Source organism: Thunnus albacares, chromosome 1 (assembly GCF_914725855.1).
Source record: "Thunnus albacares chromosome 1, fThuAlb1.1, whole genome shotgun sequence".
Taxonomy (NCBI): Eukaryota; Metazoa; Chordata; class Actinopteri; order Scombriformes; family Scombridae; genus Thunnus; species Thunnus albacares.
This window is the reverse complement of record NC_058106.1, coordinates 24,255,940-24,281,160: the sequence shown is the minus strand read 5'-3', so window position 1 is coordinate 24,281,160 and position 25,221 is coordinate 24,255,940. Positions and strand designations below refer to the sequence as shown.

General features: G+C 38.4%; 1 protein-coding gene across 6 annotated transcripts in view; it reads right to left on the bottom strand.

The window, feature by feature from the left end:
• Positions 1 to 2,456: 2,456 nt before the first annotated feature.
• mybpc3 (myosin binding protein C3) overlaps positions 2,457 to 25,221 on the bottom strand; it is a 35,437-nt gene continuing 12,672 nt past the window's right edge. For 2 of the 6 annotated variants that reach the window (XM_044351143.1, XM_044351160.1), the window contains 26 exons: positions 24,660 to 24,716; positions 24,547 to 24,549; positions 23,772 to 23,795; positions 22,295 to 22,461; positions 22,067 to 22,199; positions 21,877 to 21,879; positions 21,502 to 21,626; positions 21,292 to 21,397; positions 20,035 to 20,201; positions 17,721 to 17,886; positions 17,526 to 17,632; positions 17,391 to 17,420; positions 17,160 to 17,299; positions 16,623 to 16,694; positions 15,244 to 15,403; positions 14,968 to 15,072; positions 14,654 to 14,842; positions 9,467 to 9,601; positions 8,857 to 9,024; positions 8,502 to 8,590; positions 7,390 to 7,585; positions 7,150 to 7,289; positions 4,876 to 5,035; positions 4,607 to 4,743; positions 3,690 to 3,876; positions 2,457 to 2,986 (listed from right to left, as the gene is read on the bottom strand). In XM_044351143.1, coding sequence (XP_044207078.1) covers positions 2,940 to 2,986; positions 3,690 to 3,876; positions 4,607 to 4,743; positions 4,876 to 5,035; positions 7,150 to 7,289; positions 7,390 to 7,585; positions 8,502 to 8,590; positions 8,857 to 9,024; positions 9,467 to 9,601; positions 14,654 to 14,842; positions 14,968 to 15,072; positions 15,244 to 15,403; positions 16,623 to 16,694; positions 17,160 to 17,299; positions 17,391 to 17,420; positions 17,526 to 17,632; positions 17,721 to 17,886; positions 20,035 to 20,201; positions 21,292 to 21,397; positions 21,502 to 21,626; positions 21,877 to 21,879; positions 22,067 to 22,199; positions 22,295 to 22,461; positions 23,772 to 23,795; positions 24,547 to 24,549; positions 24,660 to 24,716 — 3,013 coding nt within the window. In that variant the 3' untranslated portion in view covers positions 2,457 to 2,939. The remainder of the gene's footprint in view (positions 2,987 to 3,689; positions 3,877 to 4,606; positions 4,744 to 4,875; positions 5,036 to 7,149; positions 7,290 to 7,389; positions 7,586 to 8,501; positions 8,591 to 8,856; positions 9,025 to 9,466; positions 9,602 to 14,653; positions 14,843 to 14,967; positions 15,073 to 15,243; positions 15,404 to 16,622; positions 16,695 to 17,159; positions 17,300 to 17,390; positions 17,421 to 17,525; positions 17,633 to 17,720; positions 17,887 to 20,034; positions 20,202 to 21,291; positions 21,398 to 21,501; positions 21,627 to 21,876; positions 21,880 to 22,066; positions 22,200 to 22,294; positions 22,462 to 23,771; positions 23,796 to 24,546; positions 24,550 to 24,659; positions 24,717 to 25,221) is intronic. The other 4 variants (XM_044351180.1, XM_044351189.1, XM_044351153.1 and 1 more) reach the window with 2 other exon arrangements.

Genomic DNA, 25,221 nt, shown 5'->3' with positions numbered 1-25,221 from the left:
TACATTGTGATGCATATTAATGTAGATCTCTTTCCACCTCGAGAGCTGACCTGAATGAGAAGGTGTGTGATGAGGGATCGACTGATGTTTAGTGTGCTGGAGCATGACTGTACACATTAAGGTGGATACACCCTCGGAGCATGTATCCACAAGTGTGCATCATGTGAGTGCTCAGGAATTTAGGCAATGTAGGGAAACGTTTTTTTTTTCTCCCACCAACAAGACATTCTAGTGCCCTTTTGATGCACCATTTAATTCTAATCTGTGGGTTTATTTTCTGTCGTTGCGTAGGCATCGTCTCGACTGGGTGTGTAATTTTGTTGCACCAACCAAAATGTCCGTTGATTGTTTGACATGTCTGATGTCCCATCTGGTGAAAATGTACAAATCTTTCAGTAGTTTGGTTGCTGTTTTTTTTTTTGTTTGTTTGTTTGTTTGTTTTCTTTTGTATTTGTATGTAAATTATTTGAACAGAAAACAAGTAATCAAGAATGGGATGCTAAGTAAAGGAAGCTACCTCCTGTAATTGTAGTGGCTACCAGCAGTGCTTTGTAAAAGAAAAGTCTGTTTTCCATTTGTCGTTACCTTTTGTTTGCTTTTCTTGGCTTTATGTCGACACATGGTTGTACATCATCGTTTTAGTTAAGTGCAAATTGTGGGAGGAATCTATGTACTGTATACTGTGATTTTTTTTTTTTTTTTTTTTTTTTTTTTTTAACCAAACTATGAATTTTTTTTTGTTTTATCTTTTATAGACACGAACTTGCAGGATAATACAGAGTATAAAAGTATCTCACTTAATTTCAGTTCAAATTAAATCTTATTCGTAGTTTTTTTTTTCTTGTGAGATCTCCCCAAGTTGTTTTATTCTGTTCAAGTAGAAAAATAATTCTATAAATTGTGAATGAATAAAATTGGAAGAACACAAGCATTTTTATTTACCTTTTTGTTTTAAAGGTTAAAACACTGCAGTGACCTTTGTCTTAATTAACTATTTTATCACATCTCTTAAATGATTGTACTCTTCACTCTGTTAAAACCTGTTGTCATATCACGCCTTTCTTGCTGATCCTACTTCACTGCAGCTTCACCAGTTTAAGTTGATGCATATATAGATTTTTGGGGATACTATAGAAAATACTCTTCGTTGCAATGTGTCTTATCCTGAAAATGAAAATATTTACTATAATGCTATTTAAAAAAAAAAAAAAAAAAAAAAAAAAAGCCTTTCTGACAGGCTGCACAGTTGCCAGATGGGAAGAAAGGTCGTCCATTAATTTCAAAATCAGGCACTATGTGTGCAACATGCACCCTCAGGATGAAATGTTAAAACTTTGGGATTGACTTTTGATCTAGCACCATCCTCGGGTTAACATTTAACTTTGTCCAGTACTTTGGTTTATGACAAAATACCTGCAAAACTAATAACATTCCCGTCAACCTTAGTTTTACTTTGTGTTTACTTCTAACATGATAATTCAGATGGTGAATATAGTAAACATTATACTTACTAAACATCAGCATCTCTGAGCATGTTAGCATTTAGCTCAAAGCGTAGCCTCACAGAGCTGCTAGCATGGCTGCAGACTCTTTGTCTTGTTAAACTATTTTCATTAAGTTTCCCATTCAAATATGTTGAGGGGTAACACATTAGGTGTACTAGTAGAACTTTGAAAGCCTGTCAACATGTATAAGACTCTGACAGTGTTTTCAGTTTCAATGACAAATAATGCCATTCCGTGGAGTTTCCTTTCACCTCCACTCACAAGTCATGTTGTCCACCACTGCTGGCTCCCTTCACTCGTGTAGTGAACTGCAACTTGGTGACGAGTGAAAAATAACCTCTGTGATTGCATAAAGAAACAGACATGAAATTCAATAAGTCCTATTTAACTCTGAGCCTTGTCATATTTGTGAATTTTGGTGAAACCGCGTGTCAAAACACCTGGCAGAAATGGAGGCGCTGTTAGACATCCGTCATGTTAATAGAGACCCTGTGACAAGTACAAGGCTGGTTGGATCTTTTGCAGCTGTACGTTGAGAGGGCGCAGGAAATATTTACATTAAAGGCATCAAAGGGATAACTATGACGCTACGACAGCCCCTAGCTGCTTGACGAAAACCACCATGTGTTCCACTTCCCTGACAGATGTCCTCTGTGGTAAAAGGACATTCCAGCTATTCCAACCCTTCACACACATCCATCTGTGGTGTGGACATTAGGCACATGCCTCACACCTTTGGCTTTAGCACGGCTTTGCTACAATAAAACTAAGCCCTCGACAACTTTTGTTCATTCCACTGGACTTCTGAGTATCAGTGGCATGCTTTATGCATTTTCTGTATACCATGGTTGCTACAATAATCATGTTGGCAATTTCAGGAGCAGCACCTGTGCACTATTACTCTTGCAGAGTACTGCTACTGCTAATATAAATGAAGGAAACCACTCAGTGTTTTGGGTTTTTGAAGCAAATATATTGACCTTTGTATGCACACAAACAAAACCAAACATTACAATCAAATTTTTTCCTCTGTTAATTGAAGTAAGTGAGAAACAGGATGACAAATCATAAATAAATTTCATAAATAGAGTTACTTTCTTTGGCTATTATCCATATTTACTAGACACATTTTTTCATTTAAATATAGTCTTTGAAATGGATGAGGAATAGAGTGACAAAGCATGAATGAATTTGACAAATAATACAGAAATACTACTGTTTCTCTATTAATGAACAGCGGACATGACCCTCAGTAGGTTCAGAAACCCAGCGCTACACATCATAACATACATTGAGGATGACGAGATGCAAGATGATTGCAGAAGAGGGAAATTACGCGAATACAACAATGTCTGTGAAGCAGGTGAAGAGTTTCTCGTGGCACAAAACAGTCAACATGCAGGAGTCGCTGAGGACAAATCCTCCGTCTTCTCTTCATTCCTCCTCTTTTTTCACCTTCTTTTCTTCTTTAGTTATTTGAGCTGCGAGCAAGGAACATAAATCAAGGCACAGAGCTGTTAATAAATGAATTTCACATAGTTGAAGTGAAATACAAAAATAAATTCACTGAAAAATAAATATCAGTCAGTTCTTGTCGATATGTACATTAATGCCATTAATTTATATAAACCATATAAAAAAATTATATTAAAGCTATCCAAAGATTTTCGTTTTGTGTGCCTCATGTTAGATTGAGGTGATTGAGGGAGTAAAGAAGTGATTGATATCTAGATCAGGTAATTTTCTTTAATCGTGGATGATTTTACAAATCCTTCTAAAGCATTAATCACTGTGTCGGGTGGGGTCGGGTCTTACCTCGGGATCACAGGTTGGATTAATGCATGGCAGGGCAAAACATTGTAAGCAATGGGTGGGAGTTCTAAGAGGTAAGGAGTCACCCATTTACAGTAAATGGATTATGCCTTTGTGAGTACCAACAGTAATTAATCTTTTTCTAATCCATAAGATTTATTTAAAACTTTTGAAATATATTCAGAAATACATTTGAACAGTGCTAATCTTGAGATTTTGACCATACTGTATGACAATGTGCTTTTATATTTGTATTTTCTGTGTAGAAACTGTATGATACTGTAACATATCTTCTAAAAGGTGATGCTAGAGAGAGCATGTAGAACCTAAGCAGGTCATGAAAAAGGGGACACATGCGTTCCTGCTACTTACGGCGAACCTCCAGTTTACACTCCACGACGTCCTCTCCACTGTCGTTGACTGCTTTGCACATATACACTCCCCCATCGAACGGACAGGGCTTACGGATCTCCAGCGTCAGAACACCCTGCCTACTGAGCATCCGGTACTTGGCTTCATTTGAGATGTCCATCTTGTTTTTGTACCAGGTCACTTTGGGCTAACAAAGTAGGATAAAGTGTTACATCAGGTGTTGTTTTCTACAACCTGCTGTACTCTTACTATTGCACAATGTGGTAATGGTCTATTAGTAACAACCATAATCACTGGGTTTATTTGGTGGATATCGTTTCACTGAGAATAGGGTGTTTATCACTTGCTACTAATCCCTAATTGTTTGCATGAAAGAGGACATAGGAATGTTTGTGTGTGTGTGTGTGTGTGTGCTCACGTGCATATGTGTGTATGTTTGTGTACCAGGTATTCCTCATGTTGTGGGGACATCTGTTTACAAAGTCACGTGGGGACTTGCACCCCTTTTGGAGATAAAAAGCATGTCCCCATAAAGTAACTCATTACTTTCAGGTTGAAGACTTGGTTTAAAGTTAAGATAAGGTTAGGTTAAGTTTCCAGGAAATGAATGCATGTCAGTGTAAAATGTAAATGTAAGTTTCGGTCCAGTATTTTTGCCTTTGGGGTTTGAAATCATAATAGCTACTGAACTGATGAAGACCATGTAACATAGTTAAACGCTCCGGAGAAAGTGAGTAAGTGGACCTTAAATTGGGATTGTTTTGTCCAAATTTAAATATTTCATTACAAAAACATGTTATAATGGCAGCTGTTTACATAACTGCATTCAGTCGGCAGATCACATTCAAGATTTGTGTTGAGTTTGATCAAATTGATTGGCGATCATTTGCGCATTTTCATTTAATGACTCCACTGACCTTTGGTATGCCGCTGACTGAGCAGCTGAGGGTTGCGTTGTATCCTGCTATGATAGAACGGTTCACCAAAGGATGTGTGAACTTGGGAGCCTTTGAGAAGTCGTGCTCCTTGTAGGATGGTGGCTTGTATACGATACCTGAGGAGAGAGATAATACTTAGTTTGGTTTTTGCGGGTATGTTTTCTTCAGTTTATAATACTTTATTGTATTAAAAATGACCACTCAGATTTCAATACTTCTTTGTCCTAGATGCATGTGTCCAAGCCCACCTGTTTTCTGGATGTAGGCGCTGTCTTTTGTGTTGCAGGGCTCTGGGCTGAGGCCCACCAAGTTCATGGCATAGACACGGAAGACGTACTCATTACCCATGATGAGGTCGGAAACCCCGCAGTTGGTTCGCCGGTAGTGTTCATAGACTGTGAACCACTCCTTGATAGGAATCACACAAAAAATCAGTTTTCCCATTCAATATACAGTATATATATTGTTGTATGTGCTTAATGCGCACACACAATTAAGACTGAGTCCCTATTGACATTTCTGACATGCTTGTATATACAATCTAGTTGGAAGGCTGTATTCACTCCCATGAAACCGACACCTGATGGTGTAAGTACAGCCTCAGTAGTAGCAAGAAGGACTCATCCCACCCAAATCTCCATCCTCATCACTCTCTTTACAAACTGAAACTGTAAAAAGTAGAATAATAATTTACATGGCATGTACTGCAGTGACTTTAAGTCAAATATTTGAGAAATGCGAATGTGTAGCTTGTTGGTGAGGTGAGTAAGGAGCTGCTGTGATTAAGAAACTCATCTTTTAATTATTAACTATGACTAAAACCATAAAAAAAATAGGCTAAAACTTTGTAAAGTGTGTGGTCAGATTTGCATCACATCATGTATGTGTTTAGCCAGTTAATACCATAGGGCTTAACACTATTATGGCCCACCTGAATTGACACAGTCTAAATTAAATCTGTTGTTTGTTCAATCAGATAAATCCTATTTGGCAAATCAAATGTGACAAATCTCATTTAACAATTATGATTCAGAGATATCACTGCACCTTTGAACAAAATAATTTGTAAGTAGTTGAGTAATTACTGACAGAATTTACATATTTATATCTAATATTAATAATTATATTCAATACATAATTATCTGTCTAACTAATATTTAACTGATACCCTGTATATTGTCTTTGGCAACATAATAATTAATATCCCCAGGCTTGCTATGAAGAGATGCAAGTGAAATTAATTTGATCTAATAATGACTTCAGTGAAACATGAACCATCAGCCACACTGGGCAGGAGAACAATGGCCCCGCTTCACTGTACAGACAGTCCAGACCAGGTCAAGGCTACAAGGATAAGATTAGGACATTCCTGGCCGCCTCAGTTGCTGGCAGCTCGAGGTGGCGAATGGTGGCAGTTGGAGCTCTTGCCAGCCGGCCCATAATGCATCACTCCTGGCCCACAGAGGAGCACGTTTGCTCAGCGTTGGCTCACTACAGTATATGTTTATTTATTTTTATACATATATGTGTCACAAGGGAGGTTAAAATATCCCTCTGTGTCCATGCAGCATTTAGCCTGTACAGACACACTCATTCATGTTCACAGAAAGGGGAGGTTTGCAAATGTGACGGAGCAGCAGCTCAGTTGAAGGTTGTCAGAGGTAAAACTAAGGGCTCAGTTTCAGTGAACATGACAACTATGAGCTGCTATGACAAAGGGTGATTTCACAGCTCACTTGTTAGGATTTAGGTAATTGGTTTGGTTTGGTTAGGTCAGTGATACAGCTGTCAATGAATTTGGTGCACTGACCAAACCACCTAGACCTATTGAAAAGCCTTGGTCCACCTCCAATCAAACTTTAGTTCAGTCTGTTTGTGGTGTGAAAGCAAAGCAGGCCAACCACAGGATTTTGTGACAGTAGATATGTGATTTTATCATAAATTAAAAAGCTAAACTATCATAAATCCATCTGTTGATCATGGGAACTGTCAAGAAAGTGGTCTCCTAAGCACTCTGAATAAGCAATCTATAAACTGGTACAAGATGCCTCTTTTTCATGCTGTTCCTCATTATTCATGACATATAAGATTGAATCTCAGTCTTGATTTAGAATGCTCATAATCAATTATTTCTTTGTAAGCAATATGTCGCCACCAGAGAGACAATACAGACATAAAGTGCAGCATGACTTGCTGGCAGTCCATTTGATTGGCCCTTAAATTAATGAGTTACAGTCAGAATGACTTCATGTTTACACCTCTTGGTTTGTTTGTAATAAACACAAACTGAGTTAAACTAAAAGGCAACAATGTATGATTTTTTCCCCTCGATCTGGACTAAATAATCCAAACTACAAGTGTGAAAGTAACCATAACCGAGATGTCATATGAATATAAATCCTGTGAAGGTTTCTTCTGGCTAATTGCTGTAAAATTATTTAATTTGGATAATAATTACCCGCCATTAACAACAGAGGCTTAATTTGAATGTACTAGAAAAGCAGATGTAAGCTGTGTGTTACCATGGTCTTTTTGTCAGCTTTCTGAACGGTGTAACCGGTTATTTCACAGTTTCCATCGTCCTTAGGCGGCTTCCACTCTAGAGCCACATTGAAGCCCCAGACATCCGTGATCTTCAGGGCCTCAGGGGGCCCTGGGACATCTACAGAAGAGAAAAATGTGCTCTTACAGTCTCATCCAAATATCGTATTTACTCCTGTTAACACCCACAGTCAGCTCTGTATGTCTCCAGTCCTGCTTACCAACAATCTGCAGTGTGATGCTTGCTGTGTCTTCCACGTTCTCAATCTGCACCTGGAGATCATACTTCCCCGAGTGTTTTCTCTCCGACTTGCGGATGAAGAGGATCGAATCTACCTCACTGTTCCTCACGTTGGCGAATGAGGGTTCAAGAACCTCCCCATCTTTACTCCATGTAACCTTAGGTCTGGGCTTACCCTGCATCACAAAAAAAGAAAAAGGAAATGTTTTGAATTGTCAAATTTGGATTAAAAAAATCTACATTTTAGTGTTAGTAATATTAATTATGCACTTTCAGTTCATTGGAGGATCAGCATGGCCCTAGTATGTTGATACTTTGGACACGTCAGAGTGGAAACTCAACTATCGGAGAGTTTGCTATAAAATTTGACACAGACATTCATAGTCCTCAGTTGATGAATCCTAATGGTCTTGGTGATGTAGTGCCACCACGAGGTCTAAATTTCCTCTTTCCCAACATTTCAGATGGTAACACTTACACATTAATATCATACTATGCATGCAAACATTAGCTGTGTAGCCATTCCACTGGTGTCACCCTGAAGCTATAATTTACATTTCTTGCCCCACTGGTGGTAAAATCTAAGAAGTGCAAACTCGCCTCCCCATTTTTCATCCATCTCACGTTTTCTATTTTGTAATCTGTCGTGGTTCAGTATGTTTATGTAGCTGTATGACATAAGTAGAAGTAAAAGTAAAAAAACATTGTGCTCAAACAAAAGACATGGGGAAGACCAAAGACAAAAAGTACAAAAGGGGGTTTGTACACCCAAATCAATTAGTTTATAATTATTTCATCTAAATCGTCCAACACAAGCACACGAGGGAAATGCACAGATGTTTCAGCTATGCCTTCCTCATTGTGCAATAGTCCTCTAGTTTCCTGGTTTGGTCCTCTTTTCACCAACAATGACAATCAACTTATTACCAAGTGGCTCCCTGTAAACCTTAAAACCTCACAAGGCCCCTTCCCAATGTTAAATCCCATATGTTTACAAACCAAAAAACAAAATTATACACACATTCACAGTAGTTGTAGATATAAGAAAAGCATTTGTGATGATTTGTGGCTTCCGCCTGGTTGATACTGCACCTGGAATGGAATCACAAGGTTGATAGTGTCTCCAACTTTCTTGATCAGAGTCTGGCGGAGATTTCTGGGAAGCCAAATTTTAGGGCGTTCTGTGTAAGACAAAACACAAAACATAAAGAGGGAAACATGAAAGGGACTGAAAAATGGAAGATGGATGAGTTGAAGGGAGGAGAAATGTTTGGCTATATGAGAAAAAACTGTTGTCATGTATCACTATTTTTTATATTTACATCACTCTACCACAGTTGAATCAATCAGGTGATTTCAACTTTAATCTTGAATACATTCCTGGTGCTGAAATAAAAAAAAAGTGGAGCAGACAGTCAACAAAAGGAATAAATCTGTAACTACTGACGCATTATCTCTCTGATGGTGACGGGCTGAGCCAGAGTGGCGGGAGCGCTCGGTCCTGCCATGTTATAAGCCCGCACACGGAACTGCAGCTTGTCTCCGGTGGTGAGGTCTCTGATGATCAGTGATGTCCTGTCTGTCAGACCCTCAATGGCTGGTATCCACTCATCCGCTGTGGCCAGAAAACACACAACAAAACTGAAATAACATGATCCACTTAATTGCAAATGTTTCACATGTTCTAACAGTTTGGACATTTGAAGTAATTAGTCATTAAAAAAAGTTTTTTTGAATGAAGACTCGGGCATTAATCTAAACTAGTAAGTTGAAAGAAGCACAAGAACGCTAAATTTTTGCTCATAGCTTATAACCTTTAAGTTTTAAATTAAATTGTGAATTTAATTGAGTACTTTGTCAGATATTTTCTGAGGATTTTTCTCTCTGACAGTAGATTTTGGCAAGTCCACACCTTCCTATGTGGGCAGCTTGAAATTTTAGAGAGATCACTTATGTTTCACTGTTATTAACTGATTGCTGTATATAAACGTCCATATTATATGCTATTAAAAAACTTCCTTATCAAAAGCATGCAGGGGTTTGGCTCCAGCACTTACTGCCCTCCTTGCAGTACTCAACCCCGTAACCCTCGAGTTCAGCTGCGCCGATCCTCTCAGGCGTTCGCCACTTCAGCGAGATGGAAGTGTCACTGATGTCGTCCACGCAGAGTCCGATGGGCTCACTTGTAGGAGCTAAGAGAGAGGCAAAGGGCAGATTAACGGGCTCTGGTAGTCAGTTATAGCATTACGGCAATGATTTTAGAATGAACGAGTGAGAAAGTGGACCTAATCAGGAGTTTATGAATTATGTGAGTTACTTTGTAAGAAACCATTATCCATTTCAACTTTACTTTTTCACTGCAGCATCTGCTCATAAACCACCATCAAATGAGAAAGGAGGGGTTATTTTATAAAGAGCAATCTGCAAATTAACAATTGGCTTGATGGTTTTTAAATACAGTAGTTTCTTGCAGATTTACTAATATGTCATCTGATTTCACAATAGTTTCAGTGACATCATCACTGTATAAAGATTGACTGATATCTATCACAGGACCCATATATTACTGGACACAGTGATGACCTAGCTCATACAATGACACAGAACTACTGGCAATGAAATATTCTGTCCTAGATTTAGTGTTATATAGTGTTAGATAAGTGTTATTAAAGTTGATGATTGATATACAAGCTCGGTAATGAAATCCTGAGAATGACTGATCAATGACAAATTACAGGTCAGAGTGTATTTCAGCACTTCTCTGCCATAAATGTCCACTGACATATCTAATTTCAGAGGCATGACCACATGTAGTCTGAGGTATGCATCAGACCACATGTGGTATCATTCAAAACATCTTTACAAGCAGCATGTGAGCGAGCTCTAAATGTAGCAGGTGCTGCAATCATAAAACCCTTAAGTAAAATGTGATTACTAAATGCAGACACGCGATTAGACTTGGCCATTAACACACGGTCCTACGGGTCATTACAGTGTCTCTGTGCTCCAATAATAATATTACTGTCATGTTGCTTGTAGTTTTGAGAATAATTTTAACTTTTTGGTGGCTCCTTAATTTGATTTGAACTTTGGCTTGTTTACAGGCAAGTAACACAACAGAAATTCTAGTGCTGCAACAATTCGATCAACAGAAAATTAATCAGGAATTATTTCGATAATCAGATAATAATTTGTCATTTTTTTTATACCAAATATTTGCCGGTTTCAGTTTTTCAAATTTAAGGATTTTAAGCTTTTCTGTGTGATACATGATCGTAAACTGAATTTGGATCTGGATTTTGGACTGTTGATCAGACATTTAAAGACATCACATTGGGCTCTAAGAACAGAATAGAACAGGCATTTTTCACTATTTTCTGACATTTTATATACAAAACAATCAATTCAGAAAATAATCTGCAGATTAATGGACAATAAAAATAATCGTTAGTTGAAATTCTTCCTAGGAAAATGAACAATGCTGCCATAGCAGTGGCAGATTAGTTCATTTGTTTGATCTTTGAATCAGTTAAAGGGGAATCAGAGGTACGTGGCTATATGGACCTGGTGATTCACAAACTTATTTTGTGCATTAATTGCAAGTCCAGTTGTAAAGTAGAGAAGATTTATATTTATAATTCGTAATTGTATGTTATATAACCTTTTTGGTTTGGGACGTTGCATCAACTGCATTAGTGTAGCTACATTTATCTTCAAGAAATGTTCACCATCCAGGGCCTTTGCTGCCTGCTTGTGTTGGAAACCACATTTAATTTACTTAAAGTGATGTAAAATGATTAAATATGTAGGTGATCTACAGTCTGCTCCTGGTGATAGTCCCAGTCCAATTAACAACAAAAACAATATTCATTTCATCTTTGAATATTCGTGGCTATGTCATCACTTATCAAAACAGTCTATTAGCCTTTTGTCATCTGGGGAAAGATGAGCTGTCTGGCTGACCTGATGTGTCTGCTGTACTTTCTGTCCCGCAGGGATGAAATTACACGATATAAGTCCATTTTGGTTCATCAGCTACTTCCCACGCATTGCTTTCACCACAGAAGTGCCAAAAGCAAACAACCAATGTCACAACAAATTTTAGCTGCAAAGACTAAAAAGCCCTGATCTCAGGCAAAAAAGCAAATGGCAAAGCAATACTATCATTACAGTGTTTAGAACTGGGATTTGGGACCTGTACTCTAATTTGCATAATTTATGTCTGTTATAAAACTGTAGGGGTCAGGGAGACTACATACTAGTACTACTGGTTGTACATGGTGCAGTGTGCAAATCAACAATCCTCCAAGAATATACTATCACTGTCATACTGCAGTAATATTTAGTTGACCATATATTGGTATGTTGATGCAAACACTTGTTGAAAACAGACTGTAAGGTGTTGATTTTTAGTTCTGGCCCTGTCACCAGTAAGACCAGGACTTGAAGTATACTGTGCAAGCAGATGATAGGAACACCTGTCAGAGGTCAAGGGTTTCCATGTGTGTTGAAAGTTACAGCAGCAGGAACAAAAAAGGTGCAAGAATCTCATTCAAATTTGTTTTAAAAGCAAAATAGAAAATTTTCATGATGGACCACTTGCAACATCAACCCTACAAATATCACACCATGCCTGACACTTTCAAATATGTACTCCTCTGAAAAAAAAGACTCTGCCTGTTTGAAGGGCTGAAATGCAGCCAATTCTCCAATTAATGTCATGCATGTATAAACAAAACGAAGTCTAATTTCTATTTTAAAACCTACGTGTCAATCCAACATCTCAAAATGAATAATGCCTACTGCTAACAGGTTGCGGCTCTGGCTCTGGCTCTGGTTCAGCAGCAGGAACAGGCTCCATGGGGGACCCCTCTGCCGGGGGTGCAGCTGCTTCCTCTGCTGGTGGTGTCTCACTCTCAGCTGGAGCTCCATCTTCCCCACTGTGGGCTGCTTCTGCTGGTTCACCACTGGCTTCTGGTTCCAGCTGCACCTCAGGCGGTGGGGGTGCCTCTTCCTCAGGCTTGTTGGCTTCCACCTCTGCTGGTGCCTCCACTGGAGCATCAGCTGGACTCTCCTCTGCCGCTGGCTTCTTTTCAGCCGTTTTTGGAAGCTTAGGCTTTGTCATTCTGTCTCAGTGTGTAGCAGTCTTACTGCTGGTTGAAGTTGTTGGTGGTACTTATCCGCCTCTTCTGCTCTCTAACCTATCCTCTCATTCCCTCTCGGAGGCCCACTCCCCCATTCTCTTCCCCATTGTCTTTGCTGCAGTGACAACATAGCTTCTTCTGCAGCAGCCTCCACAGTAGCGAAGAACCCCTCTGTGTTAAGCAGCTGGTCCCAGCGGAGCCAAGTGCTTCCAGAACATTATTTATAGGGAGGAATGCCATGGATAGTTTCCCAATCAGCTGCCTTACTAGCAACCAGCCATCTGGAGACAATGATGTACACTCTTATATCAACAAGTTTTGGATGAGATGTGAGAAAAAACTCATTCAAACCTGGGCCTGTCACAGATAATACATCTTACCCTCAGATTCGGCGTACACATCTATGATTTGTTCAACGATTCGTATAACTGAAGTGAAACAAAATATCAATTCAGTCCCATTAACAGGTTAACATCTTACTTGTTTTTCTCCTCATGTCTCTACTTTATGTACAGTTTAAACATGACTGTAAAATATCAGAATGTCAAAGTGTTGTTGTGCGTTGACTACTGCGTGGCAAATATGAAAAGGTTGCTCCTCTCCCTTTTCACCAGGCTGCATGGGTCCCAACATTACTTGCATTGTTTTGTGTAATAAATCTCTAATTTTAGTCCAATGTTTCTGTTTATAAGTCATGTTACACAAATAACAAATATTTTTATAACAAATAACAAAGCAAGCAGGTGGCAGCTTGCTGAGAGGCTACAGATTTTATTTTTTAGGTTTTTTTTGTATGTTTTGCTTCAGCTTAAGGTATTTTTTTGAATTTCCCGAGGGTTCATTTTTGCATCAGTTTCATTAATATTTGGTTAATAAAATCACCTTTTTTGGACAAACTCCTGCCTGCTAGACTGCTTTCTCAACATCCTTTTTAAAGTTTTCCAATGCCAAACAACATCATCTGCCCTTATACAGGGCAACGGCATACCTTACTTGACATACAGTAAACATGTGCAGTAGGAATCTACAGAAGAGCACCTTAAAGAAAAAAGTGGATTCCCTAGAACAACAAAGTAGAGGAAAAATAAGACATTATGAGAGGTCCAAAAGAAAAAGGAATGTAAACTCATTGAAAAAGGACTTTAGCTCTGACTGCTGCAGTGGTGGTTCATGACAATTAGCAGGATTTGTCTGTAATTACAGGAAAAAGACCTGAAACAGCTCAGCTCTTTGATATGACAGTTTCAGTTTTCAAAGCAACAGGAGAAAACAAGCAGAGCTCAGAAGAGGTCAAAGCATGACCAAAGTGATCATTAGGGTAAAGACTAAAACCTATTTAGATTCAATACATCAAGGTAGAATTTCTACACCGAGTCAGTGTGAGACTCAAACTATCCAAGGCAGAATTTGATCATACAAGAAGGAGAAAAAAAATACACTTTTTTTAGATTTGATTGAAAATGCAATTACCAGTCAATATTGTTGCCATGTGATATGGGTTATATCAGCACTACAGAATTCACATTGATGCAATGTTATGAACGCTAGAGAGGGGAAGGTTCACTAATGCCCGAGTTAACATGCCTTTGGTGTGTTATTTCCTCATCTGATTATAATCACAGTAACATTTGTACGGCACTAATTCCTCTAACTGTTCTATGTGGTAATGACACACACAGCACCTTCATGACTGATGGTACTCAGGAATGACACGAATATGATGTATGTTCAACCTATATTTCTGTTACGCCTTGGATTACAACAAACATACAACAAACATGACCCCATCTTGTCATGACCACAAGTCAGCTGCGACCCCCGTGAACCGAGCGAAACCTTAGATGGACCAAACGGGCACGACACAACTTCAGAGTCATCAGAAGTCAAACACATCACGCTCTACCATCACTCATCAAGAAGAAACATCAATCAACATCGTTGTGACACTTTAGTGTCCTAAAATAGATCCTTTTATGTTAGTTTACAGTGAGTTTTATCTGATAAATGAATGATCTCTATTATGGAGATTAGATTGAACAATTTCAACTGTGAAAAGCTCTTTTAATGAATTTACTTCGGGACTTTTGGGGAAAGACTCACCGACTGGCACGAAAGGTTGTGAGGGAGAACTGTGGCGTGACATGCCGATGCCATTGACAGCATAGACTCGCATCTCATATTCCACTCCTTCAATCATCCGCTTGGCCTCATAGGTTGTTTCAGTGTAAGGGTCAAAGTTCAGTCTCATCCACCTGTAGCTTCTCTTCTTCTTTCTCTCCAACACATAGCCTGAGAATTAAAAAATGAAGCATTACAAAAGTCTAATGTAGTTTTTATATCATTTGCTAGACTTGGAGAAAACCTAAAAATAACCCAATAATTTCAACAAATGAAGCATTTTAATATGTTTTTACCAATGATTGGCTGTCCACCATCAAACTTAGGGGGATCCCACTGGACAACGCAGGAGTCCTCTCCCACACTGAGGATTCTGGGAGCCTGGGGAGGATCTGGAACATCTGGGGAAAATAATGTTCACATGATCAGGAAAAAAACAAAAAACGAATATTTACACCTATGAATGGCTGAACTAATTGGCCTGACAGATTGGCTTTATGCATACATCAAGAGATTTTGCTCCTAGTTATTGTCAGTGTTAAAAGCTAATGTTCATACACACTCTGTCTTACCAACAACTTTAACATTGATATCCGCAGTGTCTTCCCCAGCAGGGTTGCGAACCACAACAGAGTAGATTCCCTCATCCTGCCTCTCAGCCCCCTCGATGGTGAAGACACAGTGGCCTTTGGTGGTTTCCACATGGACCCTCCCATCTCCCTCTGTGACGATCTGCACCATATGAACCAGAGCAGCGTTAATGGAGTTTGCCTGAATGGATTATATATATTGGTGAGTCTCTTCACACTTTAAACTGATTGATGCACATACTGTAGGTCAAGTCGCTGCATACTGTAGTAGATGTGGTGGCATATTAACATTATGCCATGTTTGTATCCAGAGAAAGAGAATGTTCTTCTTTCCAATACAAACTTTCTTAGAGTATTTGGGCAAATCATGCTTTTCAAGGTCACATTTGAAAACACAACTCCAGATTTCACCATGCGGATGCAGGACCAGTACTGGACAATGTCTAAACTTACTCCAAGTTCCATGAGTTGCAATAAATACATTTGTATTCATACTTCTTGAAGTTTGAAAATTCTTTGCATTGTTATTTATACTTATGTTAACAGTGGTTGACAATCAGACAATCAGATTGCTGCCCTTTAAAAGAGAATACCTCAGCATGTAATGCAAAAACAAAGGAGGCTGGGTTGTGCCATTATTGCACATGCTTGTTCCAAAATGTATGAGTAATTCATTAAAACTTCTGAATCTGTATGTTGTTTCTTTTCTTGATTATATAATTGATTATTGAAGGTTGTTATACACAAATGTACTTACTGTCCAGTCTCCTCTGATATGTGTATGCTGAAGGGAGATTAAGAACATGCTCTTACCTCATGAACATGGATGGATACTGAATAACGCCACATGCAGCTTTTAAGTTGCACTTGCTGTGTGACTATAAAACTGCATCACATCAAATCAAAACACACGTGTACAGTGGAAAACCACTGGAGAAGTTGTTTTTCATGTGTCTGTCTGCATCTGTTCATCACTGTTACTGCTGCGGTCTGTTTCTCCAGAGGTGTAAAGCAGTAAATCAATCAAACAAACGCACAACCTGTTCAATCAAGTTGTTGCAAGATCAATTCAGTTCATGGGTGTTTTGATGGCTGCATGCATAATCTTTTCAAAATTGCAAGTTTATATGGGATGTAATGTATGTGGATTGCGCCTTCTACCGTGACTACATCTGAGCCTGCGGTGTTAAGTACAAGAGTCAAAGAGTCAAAATGCACACACAAGCAAAGGTTGAAAAACAACGTACTGACAGACCATGCCTGAAGAAAAACGATTCTGGAGTCTGAGTCTGGATGCTACAAACAGGCACAGTAAAAAAAACAAAAAACAAAAAAAAATCATAAAGGACATGCACACTTACCTCCCCATCCTTCATGGTCCAAGAGGATGTCCGCTCTCCTTTCTCTTCTCCGTCAGGTTTTACAGAACTAGCCTACATTTGAGCAGAGCAAAGCAGTAAAAGCCGTAGAGAACAGAGAGGACATGTGTCCTCTCCTTCTCCTCTATAGATCAAGCAAACTACGAGGCATCAATGAATTAAGCTGTTAGTGGCATGGCACCTGTTCAGCTTAAGTATCAAAGTTTAATAGCAAGGAGGATTGCAGACCTTTGTAAAAATAACTAACCTATGCCACTTAATAGTTATTTTATGTTAAAAATAGTCAATAAGGAAATTATCTTGCTTGTATTATTGTATATATATTTTTTTAAATGTGCTAATATTTCTCTGACTTTTACATGTAAAATTGTGGTATTAGTAGGACTGTCTTAACTGTGAATGAGACAATGCTTTCTGAGTGAGTCTCATACCTTACATACTGTGTTCTGGACAGATGGCACATGTCACACAAAAGGTGTGCAGCTGACTGAACACTTAAGTCTATTTGTCTTGTTTTACCTTCTCTCCTTTGGTCCAGATCACAGTGGGAGCAGGATCTCCAGTGATAGGGACATCTAGACGCAGTTTGTTGCCAGCCACCACCACAATGGTTGAGTCGGCAGTGCGCCCCATACAGTCCAGGTGGATCTTAGGAGGATCTTAGGAAGTGAGACAAATGGTTATAATGAACAGGCCACTGAATTTCAACTGGCATAGTCCATGTAGTACAAGAGATAAAGTTTGTGGCACCTTGGCGTGGCACATAATCAATCTTCACCTCTGGGAAAAAACAAGACAAAAAAGGCAGTGAGAAACTCATTAAAGAAAAATGTGGCTTGTCTTGCTATGAATGTTAATTGTGAAGCGTAAAAGCATCAATATTACCCAAGAAATTGAGTTTGGCAGAAAGGTTGAAAGCGTGGCCATCTGGCACAAAATTGTAGTCTCCCTCATCCTCAGGTTTGACCTCATCAATGGTCAGTTTGTGGATCCTAAAAATGTCCAGAATTTTCAAAGGCTCTTGTGCTCTGTGTAACACATTTGATGAACTAGAAGGTGCATGCATAAAAGTATCCTCACCTGCCAATATGTGTGATATTTATCCTGGCATCAGGTTTGACTTCTACCCCGTTCTTGTACCAGGTGCCCCTCACATTCTCATCCGAGACCTCACACTTGAAAACTGCCTCATCCTTTGCCTTCACCGTAAGGTCGGCAATGCTCTGGTAGACCTCCAGGTTTTTCTCTACACAGTCAGAGAAACAAAAGCTTAGAGTGCAGATAATGGAAACTGTCGAGGCCTTCAGACATCAGAAGAGGTGGTACTGTGTGAGATGATGGAGTAAGATGCAATAAGATGATGATGTGTGAGGATAATATGCTAAAAAATTAGATGCAACTACTGTATGTGAGGATAATATGGTAATAATATGTTTGAGCATGAGGTGTTCATTATTTTTGTGAGGCCTTTGTGTGTTGTATCTTAGCAACAAGGGGAGTAGTTAATTGGATTCATGATAGAAAATAAAGTGGGAGGATATGAGGACCAGATGCAGGAGCCTCAAGCTCTTACCGTATATCACAAGAAATAATGTACATGGGAGTTAATAAAGTTATCCCAAAGAAATTGTTATCTGCATGAGATAACTCACACCACGCTCCTCGTAAAGGTTACAGGAATTTCACGTCAGCTTGCTGCCAGGGAGGGCAAATAAGGCAGAATGGCATTATAATGGGAGTTGTGCTGTGGACTGAGGTGTTGATCCCTGCTGGTAATTCTTGGCAGGCTCTGTGTTCGATTAACGGGACAGATAAACTTAGCTGGACCCAGACCAGGAACAAAGATCAGGTTTAAATCTACACACAACAACCTCTGGGGCACACACACACACGTATCCAATCACACATGTGAATATATATGCAAATATGAAAGGAAGTATATATATTCAAATTTAGCTAGGATTAAACGATAACCTCTACATGAAAATGCTCAAATTATAATAAAAAATGAATGGCTGTTGTATGATGACTGAAGTTTTTTCACTCAGAATGATTTTTTGTGCTCTGGAAGCTAATGATACTAAGATGAAATTGTTATTTGGTGGTCACAAAGCGGGTGAAACTAGGTGATGGTTTCTTAGAGGTTTATATTTTGCCTACGTCCATGTTGGGATGAGTTTGAACTGCCCTCATCCACCGTTTTTTGATTACCTGTGGATTGAAATTAAGACTTCTAAGCATCTTAATTCACCTTAAACCTTCACCTATAACATATCATTTCTAAATATGCTAAAAAAAACATCATATAAATCAAAAATATATATCAAAAATACTAATACTAAAAAGACTAATATCTACAGATTAAACTTACAAGATTCTGAGGGGCCCAGTGCAGATCTTTCATCAGCATCACCAGGCTGTTGTGACATGGTACTAGAGGGAAATCTATCATCTAGTAATAAAACATACTTTTAGACCACAACTTACTTCTTTTTTTCCACTGTCATGGTATATTTGCCTCCTCAAACATGGCAGATTTTAGAGGCAACTGTGTCAGAAACATACAAGCTGCAACTGTTACTGAGTTCTATGAAAGTGCTACATTTTTAAGTGTAAACGTATCACATGGCTGTTTTTTAAAGGGGACATATTATGCTTTTTGTGATTCTCTGTTATTTATATACTGTTATGATGTCAGATATCTATGTTAAAAATGGTCAAAGTCCCAAAACTTGAGGTTGATGTTTGTAAAAATGCTTCCTGCAAGTCAAAAGCCATGACTTTTGCAGGCCAGACCTGCTCTGAATGCTTAATTAGCAATGTTTTATTCTACAACGAGCTAAAACGGCCTCTTTCAGACAGAGGCTGAACTGAGGGGCTATGTAAAGGGTCAATATAGGATAAATAAGGAGTTTTATGAGCTGCAAATCATGCAAAGATATTCCAGTAGAGCCCCAGGTTAAAAATATAGACCTGGAAATGTGCATAATATGTCCCCTTTAATATACTGTAAGGGTTTCAGCTTACACATGATGGTAGAACAGCTGCTGAATGACAGAAAACAGCAACAAAGGAACAATACAGAAAACAAAGACGAAGGAAACAAAGAACAGAGGAACCGTGTCACTTGTGCAGACCTGTGCCCTTCAGGTGAAATATGGTCCATGTCTTCTAACTTTAGCTGGCATGTGTGCCTGTGTTGGCACAGTAACCTTGGCAGAATGATGTGGGCAATGGCAACATCAACTATGCCCCGAAGATAGACAGCATGCCAAGAGCGGCAAGGCCATAGGACTACTGTGTTGGTGGGGTATGAGAATGTGCACTTGAAGTGTTCATCACTGACAAAGTGGTTGAAACTGTACTCACAGCAAAACGCATGACTGACACTCACCCTGCACCATAAGCTCAGCCATAGACTCGCCGCCGTTTGTTTTAACCTTGTAGTGGCCACAGTCTTCTTTTGTGGCCTCATTAATGATCAGTACGTGTTTACAGCCGTCTTTCTTGAAGCGATACTTGAAAGATTCATCTCTTGTCAGCTCCACACCGTCTTTCTCCCTGTACAGATATTCACACAGCGACCAAAATGATTGTGATTAATAAACGTATCATAATTAAGCTCACAGTTAGGTTTTTAAAAGCTGGTTGACACTTCATAACTCAGAAAAATGCTTAAAACATGATATGCTAACGGATATCTGAGCTCAAAGTTTTTGTTGGTTTACAACCTCTCCCCCATATACAACCACATATTATTACTTGACCTGTAAATCAAACTTAGGTCATGTGATGACAGCTGAGCCAGCTCCTTTTGCTGAATTAAGACTATAAGATGCAGTTAAAAGCTCATACAACTAGTAAGTGGACCTTTGAGCTTAGACACCCATAAACTGTTCTAAAAAGTCATAAAATTAACATCTATGCACAGACAAACAACAGAATTTTAACATCCTAAAGAAGTGCTAAACTAAATATATTAAGCACACTAACCTTATAATTGGGATAATTGGACATTGTTTTTTTTTTAAATTTTGGATTATGGCAGTCATTTGGCACTTCTTACATTACGTCACTGTTACATTTCTAAGTCTCACTGTCATCGTGTACTTTGACTCTTTACCTCACATATTCAAGTTTGGCTTCTGTTCCAGGAAATGTATTTTGGACTCAAATGATAGCACGTACGCATTTACAGCAACTTTTTTCCTCAGATAAAGGTCACATGGGGCATACTAAAATGCTCATGTGACCTTTTAATCCAGGTGATAATTTATAGCTTGCAGCGATACTTCAGTCTGTCACAGAGACAGTGCTCAAAGGTCTGGCATCTGTCTGTGGACATGACAAACTCAAATGCCATCTGCTGGGTGTCTGAGCAATGAACACTGTGTGAGTCATTGATTTTTTTTTACTTTAAATTGAAAGAAATGCTAAATTACTCCTGTTTAAATTAGATTTACTCAACAATTAACCTGACACCCGTTTATCACTCATGGCTCTTTGATTTTATTTCTTAGCGCTCATTTATCATGTGAGCAACCCCACTTTATAAACTGATTGATTTTTGGGACATTTTGCTGTAATTTGATTTGTATGGGCAGTTTCCTAATAGAGGATGTTCATTTGAGTGTAAAGAATAATATCTAACCATTTAACATTGGCTCCTTCCTCCGAGACTTCAACCTCCAACTCCACCCTCTCACCCTTCATGACCATCTGATCCTCCAGATTCTTCACAATCTGGACAGGAGGCTCTGGAGAACACAGATAATAATGAGAGATTGAGCAGCAGTTAATCTTGCAAATACCTCTTCTAGATAATAGTTATATGGTTGATTTCCTCTGAAAGCATACACACCTTTAACAAAGAGCTCAGTGCTGCATTTCTCATCTCCCACCACACAGCAATATGCTGCATCATCAGCCAAGGAGCAGTGGTTGATGGTGAGGTAGCGCATGTTTCCAACACTCTCAAAGATGTACCTTGACAAAGAAGGCATACATTGTAAACACTCTTTTGATTTTTCACAAAGGGATCTATCTTTTTCCAGTACAGTATTTGTGACATGAATTTACTTTCTGGACATGTTATTTTTCAAACAACTTAAGGACTTGAAAACATGCTGTTGGCGAACCAGCACATAGCTGTTTTGTGAGCTTTTAAACTATAACATCCAAAAAAAAAAAAACAAAAAACAAAAAACTATTTTTGCATTTGCTCTTGGACACTTACTTGCTAGTGATGTAATGAAATGACATGGTAGGGAGGTAATCCACATATTAGGAGGCAATAAAGAGACAAAAATAGAAAAAGGTTCATTAAAATCCTTATCATCAAGAATTGATAGTCTTTGCTTAATGCTGCACAGGTAAAATATATTTTGTGGAGTTGAGGTGAATAGTTTGAAACTATATATTCTAACCTTCCAGTCGGATTAATTGGTTGTCCGTTCTTCAGCCATTTCACGTCAATATCTTGATTAGCGACCTGAATTGCAAGCTTTATTTTTTGTCCCTTTGTCACTTGGTAGGCAGGATCCAACTTTTTGAGGAAAGCTAGATTCAGAGCAGTGATGCATAATCAGTCACTGTTAGGTCTATATTTTACATTTTTAGATTAAGATCAATTAATTTACAAACTCCACACCAACCGGCACTTTTCTTCTCTTCTTTCTTCATCTTTTTCAGTCTCTTGAGCATGCCTCTGAGGTCAGTGATGCCATACTGAAAAGCAATCTTCTCATATTCTGAAACGGGAGCACGGCTGAGAATTTCCCACACATCCACGTCCGGATCTGAGCTGCTTATCTGCACAGTTCTGAGAGACGTAAACCAAACAGAGAGATGTCAAAGCCAGTCACTTAGCACAGTTTTCAATTTGCAGTGTAAATATAGACATTAAGAAGTAGACCATAATAGAGCATTTTGATAATACTTCAGAGAAACTAATTAAAATGATTATTATTCATCATAACTTATTTTATTTACTATTATTTTATGAATAAGGAAGAAGGTAACATTATATATTGTTTATTACTTTATAGCAAATGATAAAATGGTTAATTAGTTGATGAAGACTATTGTTAACCATGATTAGTTATGCTGTTATGTGTTTTTTAAACAAAATGATCATTTCTTTAAAACCAAAATAGGCTGAGTGTTATGCTAGAATTGCTTGTTTTTGTTAGGACTGTATGACTGTAATATACTTTCTGTTTCATTAGGCCATTTCTTATTTCAGTACAGTACAATACAGTATACCCATGATTTTTGTATGGTGTAACTGTAGCTACCTACCTCTCTTATGGGAGGTTAACTACTAATAAAATAACTGTTATATCTCCTCATTTCATATATCATATCTATATCATATATTCTCCTCATCTCTTCCCCCTACAATGTCTGCCTGCTTGCCTGAACAGTCTGCATCTCTGTCCTTTCCCTCATTAGTGTCTGTGTTATTTTTTAAAGCTTTGAGCAGTTGTATCACACCTGTCCACTAGGTGCCCTCAGCAACTTTTGTGAGTCACCTGACTGCTGACTGCCTCTACGAGTGGCTGCAGGCCTGCAGCTTATTCTGATCAACTCTTTAGCTCAGCAGTACAGTGTACATCGTCTCTTATCTGTTACTGACATCCTTCCTGCCATCTGCAGCCTCTAAGCCTGACTGGTCAGAGTCAAGTGCTTCTTAACTACACCTGCCTTGTTTCCAGTTGTTTACTTTTGGGTTCAAGATCAGTGCTTTGAATAATGTGCAAATATTTGGTTGCTATCATGTTTTAAACTGACAATTAAAATCACTGACTTACAGCATTTAACAAATAATTAGGATACAATATAATGTGAAATATTATTGACTGATTTGTGAACAATTATTAAACAATTCACACTATAATTTATGCTAAAGTTTAGTAAACAATGTATTTCTATATTCAATAACTTTTTTGGTTGATCATTGAATAATGATGATTTCATCTTCAACAACTATTGTTTCAACATTTTAGTGAATATTACAGTACAGTAATATGTTTATTGATTTCAGCTGAATAAATAAATATATAACTTAAGATGCACGAACAACAAACAGTTTTCCTGCAACACCCAGGCAGCATGTCAGCAGTTTCTTACCGAGTTGTGGATTTATTGAAACTGCTGCTCATTCAGAGGTAGAACCCAAGAGGCAAATATGGCAAAACAAACCAGACAAGTTAAAACACAGCATTTCAAAAGAAATTCAATCTGCATATTAGAAATATGAATTTAAAGCAAATCAAATATAGTAATGGTGGTTAAACTGCTACGAAGCAAACCTGTTTCTGGTTAGACCTAAAATAATGCCAGTCAACCATAAATCATGTACTAACATGCTTTGTTAGAGGTGTGGTGTCCAATTTTCTTGTTAACATTAATGATCTGGTAACAGGATGTGATACACTGAAGTATTGTTTGAGATGTGGGGGTGGTGGTGTATGTTTTAGAGTAAAAACTGTGAAGTGTCAGAGAAAGTGCAACAAATCTCTATAGACAGTGTGCTAGGGAAAACTAGGAATAGCATGTGAGTGGAGATAGCAACAACAATAGAGCCAAACTTTATGTCAAAAAGGTATAACAGGTTTGTCATGTTCAACATTTTGAGATATTGTTGTATGAGTGAGAAAACTTCACTGAGATTTAATTGTCTGCACTTGTAAACATGAACATATTTGAGTATGTTTGTCCACCTTGTTTAACATTTACATTGAGACAAAATTGTTGGAAGAGCTCGGGGTGTAAATTCCAAGAAAATTTGCTTCATCTGGTCGCCCTCATTGTGCAGTGAGTTAATGTTCAGGCTTAGTTGCAATCAGGTTAGTGTTTAGGTCATCAATCCAATTTTCAACTTGCAGATGCTGAAGTTGCTTACTCTCTGCAGAGGCAAGATGGTCCGGAAAGAGTATGAGAGAGAACGACAATTAAAAGAAAGTGAAAATCTACAATGTGTTGTTGAATTATTGTCACTGTTTTGTAACTGCTTACCTCTTCTTCAACAACGTGCTGAAGTCCAGCTCTCCTGAGTCTTCTTTGTCTACACTACTGCAGAGATATCAGCCACCAGCAACAAAACATCAGCATCAACAGAACAACAGGCTGGTTCACTGCTAATATTTTACAGGCATAATTTGTTTTGAATAAAACAAATTCATATTCCTGAGCTTTTATAAAATCATAGTGTTAAGCATCAACTTCCTGTTTACTCTAGTGACAATATGCAAGAGGAGATACTAATGGTACAACACAAAGCTAACACATCCATCCAGCTAATGTTGGGCTAAAATAAGAAGATAGACATATTGGAAAGAATAAGTCTACATGTCTGAAAGAAAATGAATGGATTTATGGTTAAAAAAAGTGACTGGACAGACAGTCTTGTTGGAGAGACAGGTGTTGCCATGTTTAAAGGAATTTGGTTGAAGGAATTCTTTCTTTCTGAATGTTAGACGAGAAGATTGACACCACTCTTATGTCTGCGCATTAACTGTGGAGCTAGAATCAGGAGTCGATTAGTTAAGCTTAACATAAAGAAAAATATGTTTATCTG